At 42.5% G+C, this 16,943-nt stretch overlaps 1 protein-coding gene across 6 annotated transcripts in view; it reads left to right on the forward strand.

The window, feature by feature from the left end:
• SLC9A8 (solute carrier family 9 member A8) overlaps nucleotides 1–16,943 on the forward strand; it is an 82,211-nt gene that overhangs the window by 22,878 nt on the left and 42,390 nt on the right. For all 6 annotated transcript variants that reach the window (XR_001447450.3, XR_013400043.1, XM_077951983.1 and 3 more), the window contains exons 4-7: nucleotides 3,966–4,024; nucleotides 10,066–10,149; nucleotides 14,518–14,619; nucleotides 15,761–15,795. Coding sequence is in view for 4 of the 6 variants with exons in the window: in XM_077951983.1 (XP_077808109.1) it covers nucleotides 3,966–4,024; nucleotides 10,066–10,149; nucleotides 14,518–14,619; nucleotides 15,761–15,795 (280 nt within the window). In the remaining 2 variants the exon portion in view is untranslated. The remainder of the gene's footprint in view (nucleotides 1–3,965; nucleotides 4,025–10,065; nucleotides 10,150–14,517; nucleotides 14,620–15,760; nucleotides 15,796–16,943) is intronic.

A 16,943-nucleotide genomic window follows, 5' to 3' on the forward strand; every position in this document is an offset into this window, starting at 1 on the left:
GCCTCCTGGGTTCAAGCGATTCTCCTGCCTCAGCCTCCTGAGTAGCTAGGATTACAGGTACCTGCCGCCACGCCCGGCATGTATCATGGATGGGCATCCTTCACATTGGCAAAATAAACTTCCAAACTTGACTGAGACTTGTCTCAGATACTCTGGTTTACATAACCATCCTAGTGGGTATGGAGTGGTATCTCATTATAGTTTTTATTTGCATTTCCCTAATGATTTATGATGTTGAACATCTTTTCATGTGTTTCTCAGCCATTTGTACATCTTCTTTTCCGAAATATCTATTCGATTTATTTATGTGTATTTTTATTTTTATTTTATTTTGTTTGATATTTTGAGATGGAGTCTCACTCTGTCCACCAGGCTGGAGTGCAGTGGCATGATCCTAGCTCACTGCAATCTCTGCCTCTTGGGTTCAAGCGATTCTCCTGCCTCAGCCTCCTGAGTAGCTGGGATTAGAGGTGCCCGCCACCACGCCCAGCTAATTTTTGTATTTTTTTAGTAAAGACGGTATTTCACCGTGTTGGCCAGGCTGGTCTCGAACTCCTTAACTCAGGTGATCCGCCCGCCTCGGCCTCCCAAAGTGTTGGGATTACAGGCGTGAGCCACCACATCTGGCCTCAATTTATTTTTAATTAAAAATTTTTTAAAAAATTTTTAGGCCGGGCGCGGTGGCTCAAGCCTGTAATCCCAGCACTTTGGGAGGCCGAGACGGGCGGATCACGAGGTCGGGAGATCGAGACCATCCTGGCTAACACGGTGAAACCCCGTCTCTACTAAAAAATACAAAAAACTAGCCGGGCGAGGTGGCGGGCGCCTGTAGTCCCAGCTACTCGGGAGGCTGAGGCAGGAGAATGGCGTGAACCCGGGAGGCGGAGCTTGCAGTGAGCTGAGATCCGGCCACTGCACTCCAGCCTGGGCGACAGAGCGAGACTCCGTCTCAAAAAAAAAAAAATTTTTAGAGCCAGAGTCTTGCTCTGTCACCCAGGTGGAGTACGTTGGTATCATTATAGCTCACTGCAGCCTCCACCCCCTGGGCTCAAGCAGTCTTCCTGTCTCAGCTACCTGAGTAGGACTACAGTTGCCTACCACCACATCTGGCTAAGTTTTTTCTTTTTTTTTTTTTTCTTTTTTTAAGACAAGGTCTCACTCTGTTACCCAGGCTGGAATGTAGTGGCACAATCACGGCTCACTGTAGGTTCCACCTCCGAGGCTTAAGCAGTGCACCCATTTCAGCCTCCCATGTAGCTGGGATTAACAAGCATGAACAACCATACCTAGCTAATTTTTTTTTAATTTTTTAATTTTTAAATTTTTTTTCCTTTTTAAAACGGAGTCTCACTCTGTCGCCCAGGCTGGAATGCAACAGTGCAATCTCAGCTCACTGCAACCTCCGCCTCCCAGGTCAAGCAACTCTCCTGCCTCAGCCTTCAGGGTAGCTGGGATTACAGGCACTTGCCACCACGCCCAGCTAATTTTTGTATTTTTAGTAGAGACCAGGTTGATGCCTTTACATCTGAGTTTTTGCAAAAGTAGAGACCAGTGTTTTACCATGTTGGCCAAGCTGGTCTTGAACTCCTGACCTCAGGTAATCCACCTGTCTTGGCCGCCTAAAGTGCTGGGATTACAGGTGTGAGCCACTACACCTGGCTCCTAGCTAATTTTTAAATTTTTTTGTAGAGGCAGGGTTTTCCTGTGATGCTTAGGCTAGTCTCGAACTCCTGGGTCCAGGTAATCCTCTCTCCTCAGCCTCCCAAAGTGCTGGAATTACACATGTGAGCTACTGTGCCTGGTCAGAAATATCTATTCAATTTGTGGCTTCTTTTCTTTCCTTCTTCTTCTTTTTTTTTTTTTTTTTTTAACAGGGATGGGGTCTTGCACAGCCTGGAGTGCAGTGGCTGTTTACAGGTGCAACCATGGTGCACTACAATCTTGAACTCCTAGGCTCAAGCAATCCCCCTGCCTCAGCCTCCTGAGTAGCTAAGATATGAGCAGGTGCCACTGCGCTTGGTTCTGTGGCATTTTTTGTTGTTGTTTTTGTTTGTTTGTTTGAGATGGAGTTTCACTCTTGTTGCCCAGGCTGGGGCGCAATGGCACCATCTCAGCTCACTGCAACCTTCACCTCCCGGATTCAAACGATTCTCCTGCCTCAGCCTCCCTAGTAGCTGGGATTACAGGTGCCCACCAACACACCCAGCTAATTTTTTGTGTTTTTAGTAGAGACGGGGGTTTCACTATGTTGACCAGGCTGGTCTCGAACTCCTAACCTCAGGCGATCCACCCGCTTCGGCCTCCTGTGCTGGGATTACAGGGGTGAGCCACCGCACCTGGTTGGTGCTGTGACATTTTTATACTATGCTGCCCAGCTGTTAAAAGGAATGAAGCAAATCTGTACATAATAATCCCTGACTAGATCTCTAAGACTTAATGCTAAGCAAAATAGCAAGTAGTAGGATGATATATTATACTACCATAAATTTTATATAAATAAAAACACTCAGGTGTGCCATGCATACACTTACACACACACACACTCTCACACCCTGTTACTGTTCAGTTAAATATATATATATATATATGTAAGAGGATAGAGAAGGGCCTGATACAATATTTCCCAACCTTTCCAAGATAGTTTGTTACCTTGGGCCAGGAAGAGAGAGAACGAAGATGGGGGTGGAAGTGGGGTATGATCTAAAGGGACTTTTGTCTTATTTATGACATTTTACATAGTATCCATGTACTGTTTGGCTAACAAAAGTGTAAAAGCTCCTTAAAATGTAATTACAACCTGAAAAAATAAGAACATGGGAGCTCTTGGGGAACTGTAGCAGGAGATGGGTTAGAATCCATGCTCCATGCGCCCTGGCAAAGGAATGTGTATTCATTGACTCCTTTTATAGCTCAGCTTTATTTTGTCTGGGGTCCTTCCTCTTTTTCAAAATAATTTTATTATTTTTTAATACTTTGTATCAATTCAAATAGCATGGAGGTTTATAAAGTGAAAATGAACTTACCTGCCCTCTTCACCTGAAACTACCTACCCTAAGGTAGTGTTAGTGCACATCCTTTTCCTGCGGAAATTCTGTGTTTTGGTATTATCTCCCACCCACCCAGTAAGCTGTGCTTCCATCTTCTTGTGGTGAAAGCTCCTTCCTTTCTGGGAGAGGGAGGTCTTCATTTTGAAGCATCCGTGGAATGGTCTGCAGGCTTGCTTTGTGTCACCTCCTACCCAAGATTGTGATGTAGTAGGTCTGAAGTTCTACTTGGGCGTCTTCATTTTATAAAAAGTTCCCGTGGTGATTCTGGTGAACCAACAGAGGGTTAAGAGTCATTTATCTAGGGAGTAGCAGGGCAATCATAAATTGTGCCCATGCTGCTGCTTTGGGAATTATTTTTGGTAGCTGCTTTATGAGAATGATGAGCCTGTCAGCTTTATGGAAACATGCCTGAACTTAGATGGTCTGTTTTCTTCCAGGAATTTCACAGGACTTTTACTTTAGGTTATTTTCAGCATTTGTGTTTTTGTAACTAAATATTCAACATGGAACTGCTATTTGAGTCTGAGAAAGTGATCATGGATTCTTTTTTGAAAATGATGGAAATAAACAGTACATGGCAAACTTAGCTTGTAAACTCTGCCATTTCACATTGAAAATGGGTGGATATAGTAAAAATGACAGGTGATAAATCTTCACCAGTCAGAGTATCCTTGGGTCTTGATTTAAAATGCTTTTCCTCCCCCACAGCCTGACTTTTGTGCTTCATTTTAGTGTGTTTGCCTGAGATGTGAGTGAGAAATTCATGTGATAGATGTCTCACATCTCCCTAAAATGTGTAAAACGAAGCTGTGCCCCAACCACCTAGGGCACATGTCAGGACCTCCTGAGGCTGTGTCATATCTTAAATTTGAGTAATCTTTCTCATATCTTAAATTTATGTTAAATTTTCTCTTATAGGTATTCTCATGGGAGCAGTTATAAAAATTATAGAGTTTAAAAAACTGGCGAATTGGAAGGTAGGTTTGCCCTTTGGTGGTTCTTAATTTTAGTAACATTGATGGTTATGCTGGCTTTTTTTTGGTAATTACTTGGCTATCAGTGGAGTTATTTATATTATTATATTATATACCCCATTAATTTTAAATTTTTTTTTATTAGATACAGGCTGATGCCTTTACATCCGAGTTTTTGCAAAAGCATAAGTCTCATACTGTTTCAAGTGCACGTGGGAGCACCAATGTCATTTTGTTGTTGTTGTTATTATACTTGCATTTTTGTAATCCTAGGCTAACCTACTTTATTAGGCAGGAAAATTCTCTAATTAGCATTAAACATTAAATACTGTTTATTGCTCCCAATTCCATTCTGACAACTGAGGATAATAAAACATACTTGTCTGGTACTGTGAGACACAGTACTTCATATATTGTGGCTCATATTATCCTCATGACGGTCATGTGAGGTGGATTGTCTGGGTATTGTAATATCATCACCCCATTTTTACACATGAAAAAGGTGACACTCAGGGAGATTGGGATGTATTCAGTGTCACAGAGCTAGAAAGAAAGTGGCTGAGTGGAGTCTTGTGTCCAAACCCTCTGGCCTGAATATGCAGTGTTTTCTCCACCATACCACCCCGTCCTCAGTTTGCTAATATACATACCCTTGTGTTAAAGAGGTTATTAGAGTATGAACATCATCCTGGGATGCAAGTACTCATTGAAACTGGAATTTCAATATCAACTTGAACATCCATGTTGAGTAGGGTGAGATTAACAAGTATGCTACAAAATTTATTTTGTGGAGGGAAATAAGATTCATTTCAAAATAGTAAAGAATTATGTGGCTAAAATTGATCACATTTGAGCCCTTCCTACTTTGATGAAGCTCCTAGGTCCTAGGATTATTTGACCTGTGAAACTATAGAGTATAAAATTAGCAAGACAAACCTTATAGCCTAACATAAAACACAATTTGAAGCTGTTATAAATAGTAGTAATGAAATATTTTATATATTAAATAAATTTTCAAAATGTGTATTGAACTTCGAAGAGTGATAGGACACACCTCTGCTGGGGAGGCCCCAACGGAGCACATTACATGTGAGATCTCTGCCTTCCCGCGACTTGGTTACGTTTAACCACTCTAAGAGTGGGTCATGACTGAAGAGCCTTTTTCTACTCCTAGGCTGGATATAGCCTGATGTGTAGATTTTGCCCACTAACCCATTTTGTTTGATCTGATTTAAAAATCATTTGATCAAGACTGGGCATGGTGGTTCATGCCTATAATCCCAGCACTTTGGGAGGCCAAGGTGGGTGGATCGCCTGAGCCCAGGAGCTTGAAGCCAGCCTGGGCAACATGGTGAAACTGTGTCTCTACAAAAATACAAAAAAATAAAAAATAAAAAATAAATGATCAAAATTTGAATTGACTGTAAAACAGTTAAAAATTGTTAGATTTTGGCCAGGTGTGGTGGCTCATGCCTGTAAACCCAGAACTTTGAGAGGCCAAATCGTGTGGATCATCTGAGGTCAGGAGTTTGAGACCAGCCTGTCCAACACGGTGAAACCTTGTCTCTACTAAAAATACAAAAAATTAGCTGGGCGTGGTGGCACATACCTGTAGTCCCAGCTACTTGGGAGGCTGAGGCACAAGAATCACTTGAACCCGGGAGGTGGAGGTTGCAGTGAGCCAAGATTGAGCCACCGCACTCCAGCCTGGGTGACAGAGTGAGGCTCCATCTCAAAAAAAAAAAAAAAAAGTTAGATTTTAAAATATTAACAGTCTATATAAAATTCTGGAAATTTTACATAAAATTCAGAACTTCTAGCTTCTTTTGGAAAAGCAGAAGCTCTCTTAACACTAGGTACAGCAGTGTTCAGAGACACTGAGCAGAGGGGCTTATCTTCCGGGTCATGCAGTGTGGCCCCAAGAAACCTTTGCTTGTGACCCCTGCTGTAAGCAGTGGGAGTAGGGGAATGGGAGGTGATCTTTCACTTCTAGTTTTATATGCATCATTGTTACTGAATTTTTGTTTTCCAACAGATGTTACTTTACAAGATAAAATAATAGAATGTATTTAACAGTATAGACCATGAAACAAGTTAGGTAATGGATGTGATAAAGTGCCTGAAGTGTCATCCAGATAACCAGTGCTTGACCTCAGAAAAGAAGGCTAGATTGGGGATGCCAGCATGTACCAGTGGTCCCACCTACTTGGGAGGCTGAGGCAGGAGGATTGCTTGAGCCCAGAAGTTTGAGGCTGCAGTGAGTTATAATTGCACCACGGCAGTCCAGCCTGGGTAACAGAGCAAGACCCTGTCTCTAAAAAAAAAAAAAAATTGGGGCAGGCTTCCTTTAGGAGCCTGCATTTGTGGAAAGTCAGAGTGAGAAGCAGGATATCTGCCTGGAAACCAGATGTACAGGGAGCAGTCGGAAGTCAGAAAAACAAGAGGAGCTGGTAGTTTCTTTCCCTGAAGTTCTGATTCCAAACTGACCTGCTGGGTCTGCATTCTACCTGTATTATCATGTGCTTAATTTTTTTCTATTAACTTGCTTTTTAAATATATATATATATATATTATTTATTTGTTTATTACTTTCTTGTTTTGACACAGAGTCTCGCTCAGTTGTCCAGGCTAGAGTGCAGTGGTGCAGTCTTGGCTCACGGCAACCTCTGCCTCCCGGGTTCAAATGATTCTTCTGTCTCAGCCTTCTGAGTAGCTAGGCAGGAGAACGGGCATGTGCTACCGTGCCCGGCTAATTTTTGTATTTTTAGTAGAGACAGGGTCTCTTGTTAGCCAGGCTGGTCTCAAACTCCTGACCTTAAGTGATCTACCCACATTTTCCTCCCAAAGTGCTGGGATCACAGGTGTGAGCCACTGTGCCTGGGTGTGGCTAATTTTTTTTAAAAAATTTTGTAGAGACACGATGTCACTATGCTGCTCAGACTGATCTCGAACTCCTGAGCTCATGTGATCCTCCCACCTTGGCCTCCCAAAGTTTTAGGATTACAGGATTGAGCCACCGTGCCTGGCCTATATATTTATTTTCTTATTTTGTTTTCTTTTCTTTTTTTTTTTTTTTTTTGCGGGGGCTTGGCGGGGAGTGGACAGAGTCTCACTGTGTTACCCAGGCTGGAGTGCAATGGAGTGGTCTCAGCTCACTGCAACCTCCGCCTCCCAGGTTCAAGCAGTTCTCCTGCCTCAGCTTCCTGAGTAGGTAGGATTACAGGTGCCTGTCACCACGCCCAGCTAATTTTTGTATTTTTAGTAGAGACAAGGTTTCACCAAGTTGGCCAGGCTGGTCTCGAACTCCTGACCTCGTGATCCATCCACCTTGGCCTCCCAAAGTGCTGGGATTACAGGCATGGGCCCCCACGCCTGGCCATGTTTATTTTCAAGGCAATGTTACAGTACTATTTCCATTCAGAAACTAATATTGTTTTGTAAACATGATAAAAATGAAGTAGTACAGATGCCTGCTGAAGCATCAAAGGTCAAGTCTGCTCTCTGTGGAGGGAGATCAGCACGTTAGAGCCCTTAGAGGCGGTATTGCCATCCTAAGGTGTCTTGGATTTATTTGGACCTGAAGAAATAATCAAAAGGGGCTGTCTCAATCCGTGAGGTCAGTGGTATTTGACACACACTGCTCAAGTGCCACCTAAAATCACCTCAGACCATTTTGTGGGAGCCATTGCCAAAAGGAACTATAACACTATTTCCCTGAAAGGCCGTGTGTTCATAAGGGCTGCAGTAACAAATTACCACAAACTAAGTGGCTTAAAATAACAGAGATTCGTTGTCTCACAGTTCTGGAGGCCAGAAGTGAGAAGTCAAGGTATCAGCAGGACCGGGTTCCCTCCCAAAGACTCTAGAAAATAATTCTTCATTGCATCTCCCAGCTTCTGGTGGCCCAGGTTTTCCTTGGCTTGTGGCCGCATCGCTCCTGTCTTTGTCTCTGTGCTCACGTGGGCTTCTTCTACACGTCTCTGTGTGCCTCGTTCTGTCTCTTACAAGTTGATGTTTGCTGCCTTTGGCCTTCCCTTATCCAGCGTAAGGTCATCTAGATCCTTACCTTCATTAGATCTGCAGAGACCCTATTTCCAAGTAAGGTCACATTCTGAGATTCCTAGTGGACAGGAAGTGGGGTTGGGGTTGGGGGACACTATGTAACCCCACTATAGGTAGATTCTCCTTTTTCCCAGGGTGGGAGGGGTAGTTTTTGTACCTCCAAAAGGCTGTATATAGTGGTCCTGCTGCACAGATCCTGAGAATAGGTTGCCCCACAAAACACAGAGCTCGGCTCATTTCTTTTCACATAGTCCCAGGCTGAATCATGAGCTTGTTGTACATGCTGCTATTTTAAGACTTAATAAGGCATTTCAGAAGTCATCATTTGCTTCTATTTTGAGCCTTTTTTGAATTTTTTTTAGTCTTTGTGGTAACAGCTGTACATTTGTAAGAATACATTTAGGCATTCTTGGGAATAGGGATTTTGACAAGAAATCAGACTGTCAAAATTGTGACATGGGAAAATATTCATATGAAAAAGGGCCTGATTTTGCATTTTTAAAAAGACTATGTATTACACATAACCATTTTGGGCTTGAGGACCAATATATATTTCCCCCAAATTCTGCCAACAACTAGAGAGATATTCTAATAATATCGAAAATGAAATTGTTATTGTTTCATCCCTCCAAAGTTGGCTGTATTCTGCAAACACCATTCATAATGGCACTTAATAATCAAATCTGGAAGCAAGGTGCAATGGTTTGGGCGTTTGTCTCCCTAAACCTCATGTTGAAGTTTGATTCCAGTGTTGGAAGTGTTTGGGTCATGGGGGTGGACCCTCATGGATAGACTGATGCCCTTGCTGGGGGAGGGAGGTGCATGAGTTCTTGCTGTGTTCGTTCCCTATACAGCTGATTGTTAAAAAGAGCCTGGTCCCACCCCCACCCCCCCTTTCTTCCTCTCTTGCCATGGATCTCTGCACACTCTGGCTCCCCTTCTCTTCCCCCATGAGTAGAAGCAGCCTAAGGTTCTTATCAGATACCCAGTCTTGAACTTTTCCAGACGGCAGAATCATGAGCCAAATAAATGTTTTTCCTTTGTAAATTACCCAGCCTCAGGTGTTCTTTTCTAGCAAGACACATGGTAAGGGGCTGTCTTTGTAGCCAAGTCTCAAGTCGAAAGAGCATCCAGTGGGGACTGTTTCATCACATCAGACTTTGGAAAACAGCACAGTTGTCTCTGATAAGCAGAAAGAAGGCAGAGCTATTTTAACCATGTGTAGGGTTTCCTGTTCCTCTGAGTGGATTGTTTTAGGATTTGCCGTTACCTTTTTCCCGTAGGAATTCTAGCTTGTAGACTTGTTTTTGAAAGTATGTAACCAGAATTGAAATTTTCTAGATTCAGATTAATTTTCTTTCTGTACTAAGGAATAAAAAACATACTACTCTGTGTTTGGAAGCAGTTTGTTGTGCTATTTCTTTTCGCCGATCACCTTTAAAATCCTTGTCTTGACCAGGTGTGGTGGCTCATGCCTGTAATCCCAGCATTTTGGGAAACTGAGGTGGGAGGATTGCTTGAGGTTAGGACTTTGAGACCAGCCTGGGCAACACAGCAGACCCTATATCTAAAAAAAAGAAAAAAAAAAATAGCCTGGCATGGTAGCACGCACATGTAGTCCCAGCTACTCAGGAGGCTGAAGTGAGAGGATCACTGGAGTCCAGGAGGTTGAGGCTGCAGGGAGCTGTGATTGCACCACTGCACTTCAGCCTGGGCAACAGAGCAAGACTCTGTCTCAAAATAATAATAATAATGATGATAAAAATAATAAAATGCAGTTTCTTTTTTTTTTTTTTTTTTTTTTTTTTTGGTGGGGGAATCTCTCATTCTGCTTGATTTTATTATCAGGTAGTTATTTAAACATTATACATTTCCATTAGGCCAGGCCCTGAAAGAAGAATTATTTTGGCTCTTTATTGATGAATTTATTTCTTAATTACACAAATTCCATGCCTCTTAAGATTCCCATTTTCTATTTACAGGAAGAAGAAATGTTTCGTCCAAACATGTTTTTCCTCCTCCTCCTTCCCCCTATTATCTTTGAGTCTGGATATTCATTACACAAGGTGAGACTCAGGCCCACATTGGTGCTTTGGTCTGGACAGTTTCTCGTGTTTGTAAAGCAAGTTCCTTAAAAGCTTGGGTGTTAGCTCTGCTTCTTCCTGGTTGTGCTCAGTGGAAGCTGGACTGCAGTGCCTGAATTCTGGAGAGGACCAGACGTGATCAATTGGCTGCTTTATTGGTTTCAGGCAGTGTGGCTCACTGAGCCAGTGTTTGCCATAAATGGGTGCTTTGCCCAGAAAGATGGCTGAAGTGATGTTAAGTGGCTCACAGATGATGCATTGACTCGTCTTCCTGGACACAGACTGATAGATGTAAAGAGGGTAGACTGTGTCCTGGGATGACAGGGACATGTGCCCCAGGGCTTTTGTTTCTTTCAGCTCCCCCACTGGCGCGTTTCTAACCTCAGGCCCATCCATCCTTTCTTGTCTCCCTCTCCGTGTCCTCCCCTGGCCTCAGACCCCAGCTTGATATTCCCCTTCATCCCTCAGCCTCTATCTCTTCTCGCCCACTCCCTGGTCCAGCCTTCCTAGTCCCACAGTTGCCTGCCCATCCTTGCCTCCCTGCCTTGGCGAGCAGTGGCACTGGCCCCTACCCACTTCTCTGCTTTGGCTTGGCCTTGATGGCCATTGCCTTGCAACTCCCAGTGTGAGGTGCTGTTTTTGTTTTTGTTTTTGTTTTTTGAAATGGAGTCTCGCTCTGTCACCCAGGCTGGAGTGCAGTGGCATGATCTCGGCTCACTGCAACCTCCGCCTCGCGGGTTCAATCAATTCTTCTGCCTCAGACTCCTGAGTAGCTGTGATTACAGGCACACGCCACCATGTCCAGCTAATTTTTGTGTTTTTAGTGTACACGAGGTTTTACCATGTTGGCCAGGCTGGTCTCAAAACTCCTGTCCTCAAGTGATCTGCCCACCTCAGCCTCCCAAAGTGCTGGGATTACAGGCGTGAGCCACCGCGCCCGGCCCCTAGTGTGAGTCTTTCTGCCTGGGCGGGAGCTTCTCACTTTTAAGCCTGTTTGTGTCTGTGCGTGGTATTTTCCTTGTCTGTGAGTTTTCTTTAAACATAAATATATTTAAGTTTTAAAATAAAGTGATTCAACTTAAAATACTAGTATTAATAATACAACAGCTATTTTGTGAATGTGATTTTTTAAAAACCTGAAGATTGGAAAGTTTAGGCCAGCCCTTGGAGAGAGGAAAGCCAGAGACACAATACAGATCTAATCATGCGCTGCCCCCTGCAGGTTTCTTTTTGGTAAAGTAAAAACCAAAAACCCCAAAACCCTACCTCCCGGGGTGCTTTGAGATTCACACTAGATGAAAGAATGTAGGCAAAGCACCACCCACCACACTAAATAAAGGGAGTGCTGCTGCTTGTTATTAATGATAAAAATGTTATCTATTATTAATAACAATACCACCTCCAGTAGTAGTAATAATAATTTATTAAACTTAATAGGTCAGGCCCAGTGGCTCATGCCTGTAATCCCAGCAATTTGAGAGGCCGAGGTGGGTGGATCACTTGAGGCCAGGAATTCAAGACCAGTCTGGCCAACATGGCGAAACCCCATCTCTACTAAAAATACAAAAACTAGTTGGTCGTGGTGGTGCGTGCCTGTAATCTCAGCTACTCCGGAGGCTGAAGCATGAGAATCATGAGAATCCTTTGAACTCAGGAGGTGGAGCTTGCAGTGAGCTGAGATCACGCCACTGCACTCCAGCCTGGGTGATAGAGGGAGACTTTGTCTCAAAAATAAGTAAATAAAAAGAAACTTAATTTGTTGTTGACATGGTATAAAATAAATAAATAAACAATTTTTAAAAAATGGGTTAGATTTGTCTAGAAATTTTTGGTAAAAACATAGAAATGTTCAGCCCAGATTTTTTTTAAGTTATTATTTTATTGTACATCTATCCAAAGAAAAAGTGAAAAGGAAGTTTAATGCAAAAAATATTCCCAAGTTTTAGAAACTGTTACTGACATCAGATAATTTTTAACAAGGAAACATAAGTTGAAGGTCACCATGTCTTTCTTTCACTTGGTAAACAAATCTTAACTGTAAGCAGATTATGAAAATATTTCAAAACATGCTGAGGAAATTGACTTGATTTTGACTTAAAAACATGACATTTTGAATATTAGAGAATGTAAAGTTTTTATTATCTATTTTTTTTTTAGAGGGAAGGGAGAGAAACTTATTCAAAATTTGAGGAAAGTAATAGTTTTTTAGAAAAACATTTTGTTGAAGATGACTTTCCAGCAGATAATGTGACAATTTATATGAAAGGGACTTATAGGATTATGAAATGCTAATTCTGAAACTTCTGTCTACTTTCTACCCTGCCCCAAAGATGATAGGAAGTAAAGTTGGAATATTTTATTTTAATATTGTGATATTTGCTAATGTAAATTTGGACTTAGAATACAGATTTCAGTAAGATTATCATCATTTGATATGCATTAGCTAGGCAGCAACTGGTTCTTTGAATTGTAAATATTACACAAATCGTAGGATGTTAATTATGTCAAAGAGAAACAGTGAATTTGCTTTATCTAGCAGAGGGAAGTTCTTGTAGTGTGGTAACTTTAATTTGGGTGAATTTCAAGATCCAGATTAATATTAACCAAGTATATAAATTATATCAACATTAGATCTCTGCAAACAGGTCAAAACTGATTAATCTTTTTGTTTGTTTGTTTGAGATGGAGTTTTGCTCATTACCCAGGCTGGAGTGCAATGGCGCGATCTCGGCTCACTGCAACCGTGGCCTCCCGGGTTCAAGCGATTCTTCTGCCTCAGCCTCCCGAGTAGCTGGGATTACAGGTGCCCACCAGCACACCGGCTAATTTTGTATTTTTAGTAGAAATGGGGTTTCTCCATGTTGGTCAGGTTGGTCTCGAACTCCTGACCTTAGGTGATCCACCCGCCTTGGCCTCTCAAAGTGCTGGGATTACAGGGTTGGCCACTGAGCCCAGCCTAATCTGTTTTTAAATAACAAAAGAAAACAGCGATTTGCAAAGAGAAACTCATAGATTGAAAGCCCTTTGTTTTGAAAAACCAAATCATTGTGTTTGCCTTGAGTTATTTTAAATTCTTTGTGCAGTAAAGATTGATATGCCAAATAAAGGAATTGAGTGTCAAATTATAGGCAGCCAAGTCAAAATTGCAGCTTCTAGGAGGTAGGCTTAGTGGGGCAGTCAGTGTTCAGCTGAGGACACTCTTTCACGAGTGGGCTTTAAAATAACAGGTCCTAATGTCCCTGGTTTGGCGATTTCTGAGCTGAAAACAAGAATCTTGTTCACACCCACAATCGGGAGTGATTAAAGCCTCTTGGTAACTCCTAAGTGGAGTCTACAGGGTTATGATAACTAGCTTAATTTCCTTAATTTTATGGAAATTTGAAAGATGTTACCATGCTGCTTGGACTTGAATATTTTTTCTTAAATGGTGTGAAGTATAGATAGAAACATTTTATCTGTCATAGTTAATGATGGTACTAACAGAGTGAAGTAAAATTGTTTAAAAGACCTGGCCAGGAAAAAGGAATATCTGATAGTGTATCTTGGTATCCTAATTGTGTGGACTTTGGACGTGAAACACAGTTAATTCCGTCAGTGCCTGTCTGTTGGGCATCCTCCATCTGAGGGACATTATGTCAGGGACTGTGTTGTGCAAAAGCAGATGTGGTCATTGCCCAGAATGAGCCTGCAGCCTCATGGGAAAATCAGACATCAGTTACATAAATAAGTGCAAAATTGCAGTCTTGTCAACCACTACAAGGGAGGGTGACTGTGCACTGAGAGCATAGACTAGGATCTGAGCTGGGAGCTGGCTGAGGGATCAGGAAGAGTTGAAATGTCCCGAGATCTTGGGATGATGAAAGCTTAACAAGCAAAGAGGGAGCACAACCCGCTCGAAGCCACCAGTGGAACTGGAACCCAGAGAACAAAGGCGAGCATGGTGCCAGATGAGCCCAGAGGCCTCCCCAGGGGTCGAGTCATCCAGGGTGGGGGCTAGCTGCATTTTAAGTGGAAGTAGGGGTCCAGGTGAAGGCAGTACAATCAGATTTGTCTTTTGGGAGGACCATTCTGGAAGGACTGGAGAGTGGAGGGAAAGGGGCCCGGAGGGGTTGAGGAGACTTGTGTGAAGCTCTGCAGTGTTCCAGATGAAAGATGATGTGAGTGACGGGACACTGCAGTATGTGCGGGGGTGCAGGAAGACTCCCAGGCTCCCAGCTTGCCACACAGAATGGGCAGTGGTACCTTTCACAGAGAGTCAAGTCAGCCGAGAGGGCCAGGTGTGCAGGCCATGACTTCACTGACAGGAATGGCTTTTCTAATCGTTTCCCTGATTTCTGCTCTTTCAAACAGGGTAACTTCTTTCAAAATATTGGTTCCATCACCCTGTTTGCTGTTTTTGGGACGGCAATATCTGCTTTTGTAGTAGGTGGAGGAATTTATTTTCTGGGTCAGGTAAGAAAATCATCTTTGAAACACTTTGAAAGTCTTACATTCTTAGAGCTAGTGCAGGGAGGTGGGAAGGTGAAATGGGGCCACTTGGTGGGGCCTGGGTTTCACCCTTAGGGTAAATTCCTTCTGGAAGGAAATCCTAGCTTCATATGAGGCACAGTAGAGGCATGCTAAATTGTTTCAAAGTGTCCTGCAAGACCTTTGGTATCTGGAATTGAGTAAATCTTTTCCATAATCCCCCCCCAAAGTATTTTATTTTATTTGCAAACCAATACTGTCTTAAATTAGAATATCTAAAAATAAAGCCAAATATATGCCATCAAGAACTTCAAACAGTTGTCAGGTAGACTGAATTGGGATTGAATGCTGTTTTTTGATAAAAATTTGCATTTTAAAAATCAGAGATGTGCTTTTCTGCTGGCATTGGAGAAATAATAAAATCAAAGGTGATTCTGAATCTGTTCACTCAATTCTAAGCTGTCTACCTGTAGAATTATATACTCTGGATTTTCCACAATTGCTAAACCACTTCCCAGTGACATCAGTTGGATGGTCTCTACTTTAGACTTCAAATTAATTCAAATTAATTTAGACCAAACATCCCTAGGAAGGTAGTATCTGTAGTTTTGTACTGTGCATGTCCATGCATGTCACATTCTTTTCCTTTATTGTCAGTTGCAGAAAGTTTGCCTGTCCCAGTTCTGAAAATTAAGTTGAGGGTCAGGTGTCTGGGTGACAGGCAGATTTCTTTAACACATGTCAGCTGCTTTCTTCTCTCGATAGCCAAAGCCCATTCCATCGAATTTTCACCTATATTGCAGCTTTGATGGCACCAGAGTAAATCTGTCTGTCATGCAGCTTTCTTCATTGCTCAGTTTCTAGTATTAAATAAGAATAAACTTAAGGAAACTACAGTTAATTGGGCTTGAAGAATGTAGCATTCTTTTCCATACTTTCATTGCATGCTGATGGAATGCATGTTTCAACTAAAGCTTAGGAGCCTTCTTTATTTTTCAAGTGGTTTGGGAACTGAAGATTAATGTCCTTATTAGTTTTAACAAAGCACTAATGGACATTTAAATCTTCTTGGCTGTTCTCCAGGGGTTTTTTTTGTGTCTGTGTGTTTGTGTGTTTTATTTTACAGGCTGATGTAATCTCTAAACTCAACATGACAGACAGGTAAATCCTTCATACTGTAACACCCATGCGACTGCTTTTCAGACAGGGGAAATTTTTCTCCACATTGCTTCCTGGGTGTGGTACTGTTCTATTCTCTCTCTGTGTATTTATTTTTGGTAAGGATTTCTGCCATAGAATCTTACTCTGAATTGATTTGTATCTCTGAAATGAATCAAAACTATACTAAAGACTTTTGAAGATCCCTAGTCGGGCATTGCTGATTGGAATGATATAGTTTAAGCTTGGGAGGGAGTAACTCTGCTCAGCTAACTGCCCTGCCCATGTGCACACATACACTGTACCATTGTCTTCTTATTATTTCCAAGACTTCAGTCGCCATAACAAAAAGTTGTCTTCTTGATAGTTTAGAGATGGAGCGGGGAGTGACGGAGAAACTTTCCTCTAGGATTGCCACCAAACCTGCGGTGGGGGAAGCAGGGCCAAGACCTCTGTTGTGGATATTGTGGAAAGCCCTTCCATCTGAAGCCACTCCCGTGAGCACGTCCCATGAGCCCTGTCCAGAAATTCCCAGAATTGCATAGTGAGAAGCAGCCTCACTAGGTTGAGGCAGGTGTCTCTCAGAAGGTACCAGATCTAGTGCTGAAAAAGCACCCATGCAGAGCATCATCTGGATTCCCCCTTCTGAGAGTAGACAGCCTTGCTCAGTGTGTCTGTGTTTGGTCTTGCAGCATGGCTGAGGAGCTGGGCAGCAGGGCCACATGTTCGTCCCCAGATCCTTGCCATCTGGCCAGTCAGAGCTTTCAGGATTTAGCAGCAGTTTAGCAACTTAGGACTAGAATCTGGGAACCCTTTTCATGGAAACTGTGTCTCTGATAACAAGTCCAATCCTATTTCCACCTCCACTCACCACCCACCCCAGCCCAGGACAACAATTTTGGAGCTTATGTTGAAAGACAGTTTTGATACATAAACAAGTAGTCCTATTCCATGGGAGCTGGAAATAAAGCAGAACTGATGTCCTGTGTTTGGTAGGTGTTTTGCAAATAAAAAGAAATGCCCAGTAAAGGAAGGTATCACAGTATTCAAATCTTCCACTTGTTTTGGGGACAGCTGGTTAGAGATACAGACAATGCTGGATAACTTCCTGTGAAGTTGAATTGAATCAGTGGTTGGAATGTTCAGGTGAA

Source organism: Macaca mulatta, chromosome 10 (genome assembly GCF_049350105.2).
Source record: "Macaca mulatta isolate MMU2019108-1 chromosome 10, T2T-MMU8v2.0, whole genome shotgun sequence".
Lineage (NCBI taxonomy): Eukaryota > Metazoa > Chordata > Mammalia > Primates > Cercopithecidae > Macaca > Macaca mulatta.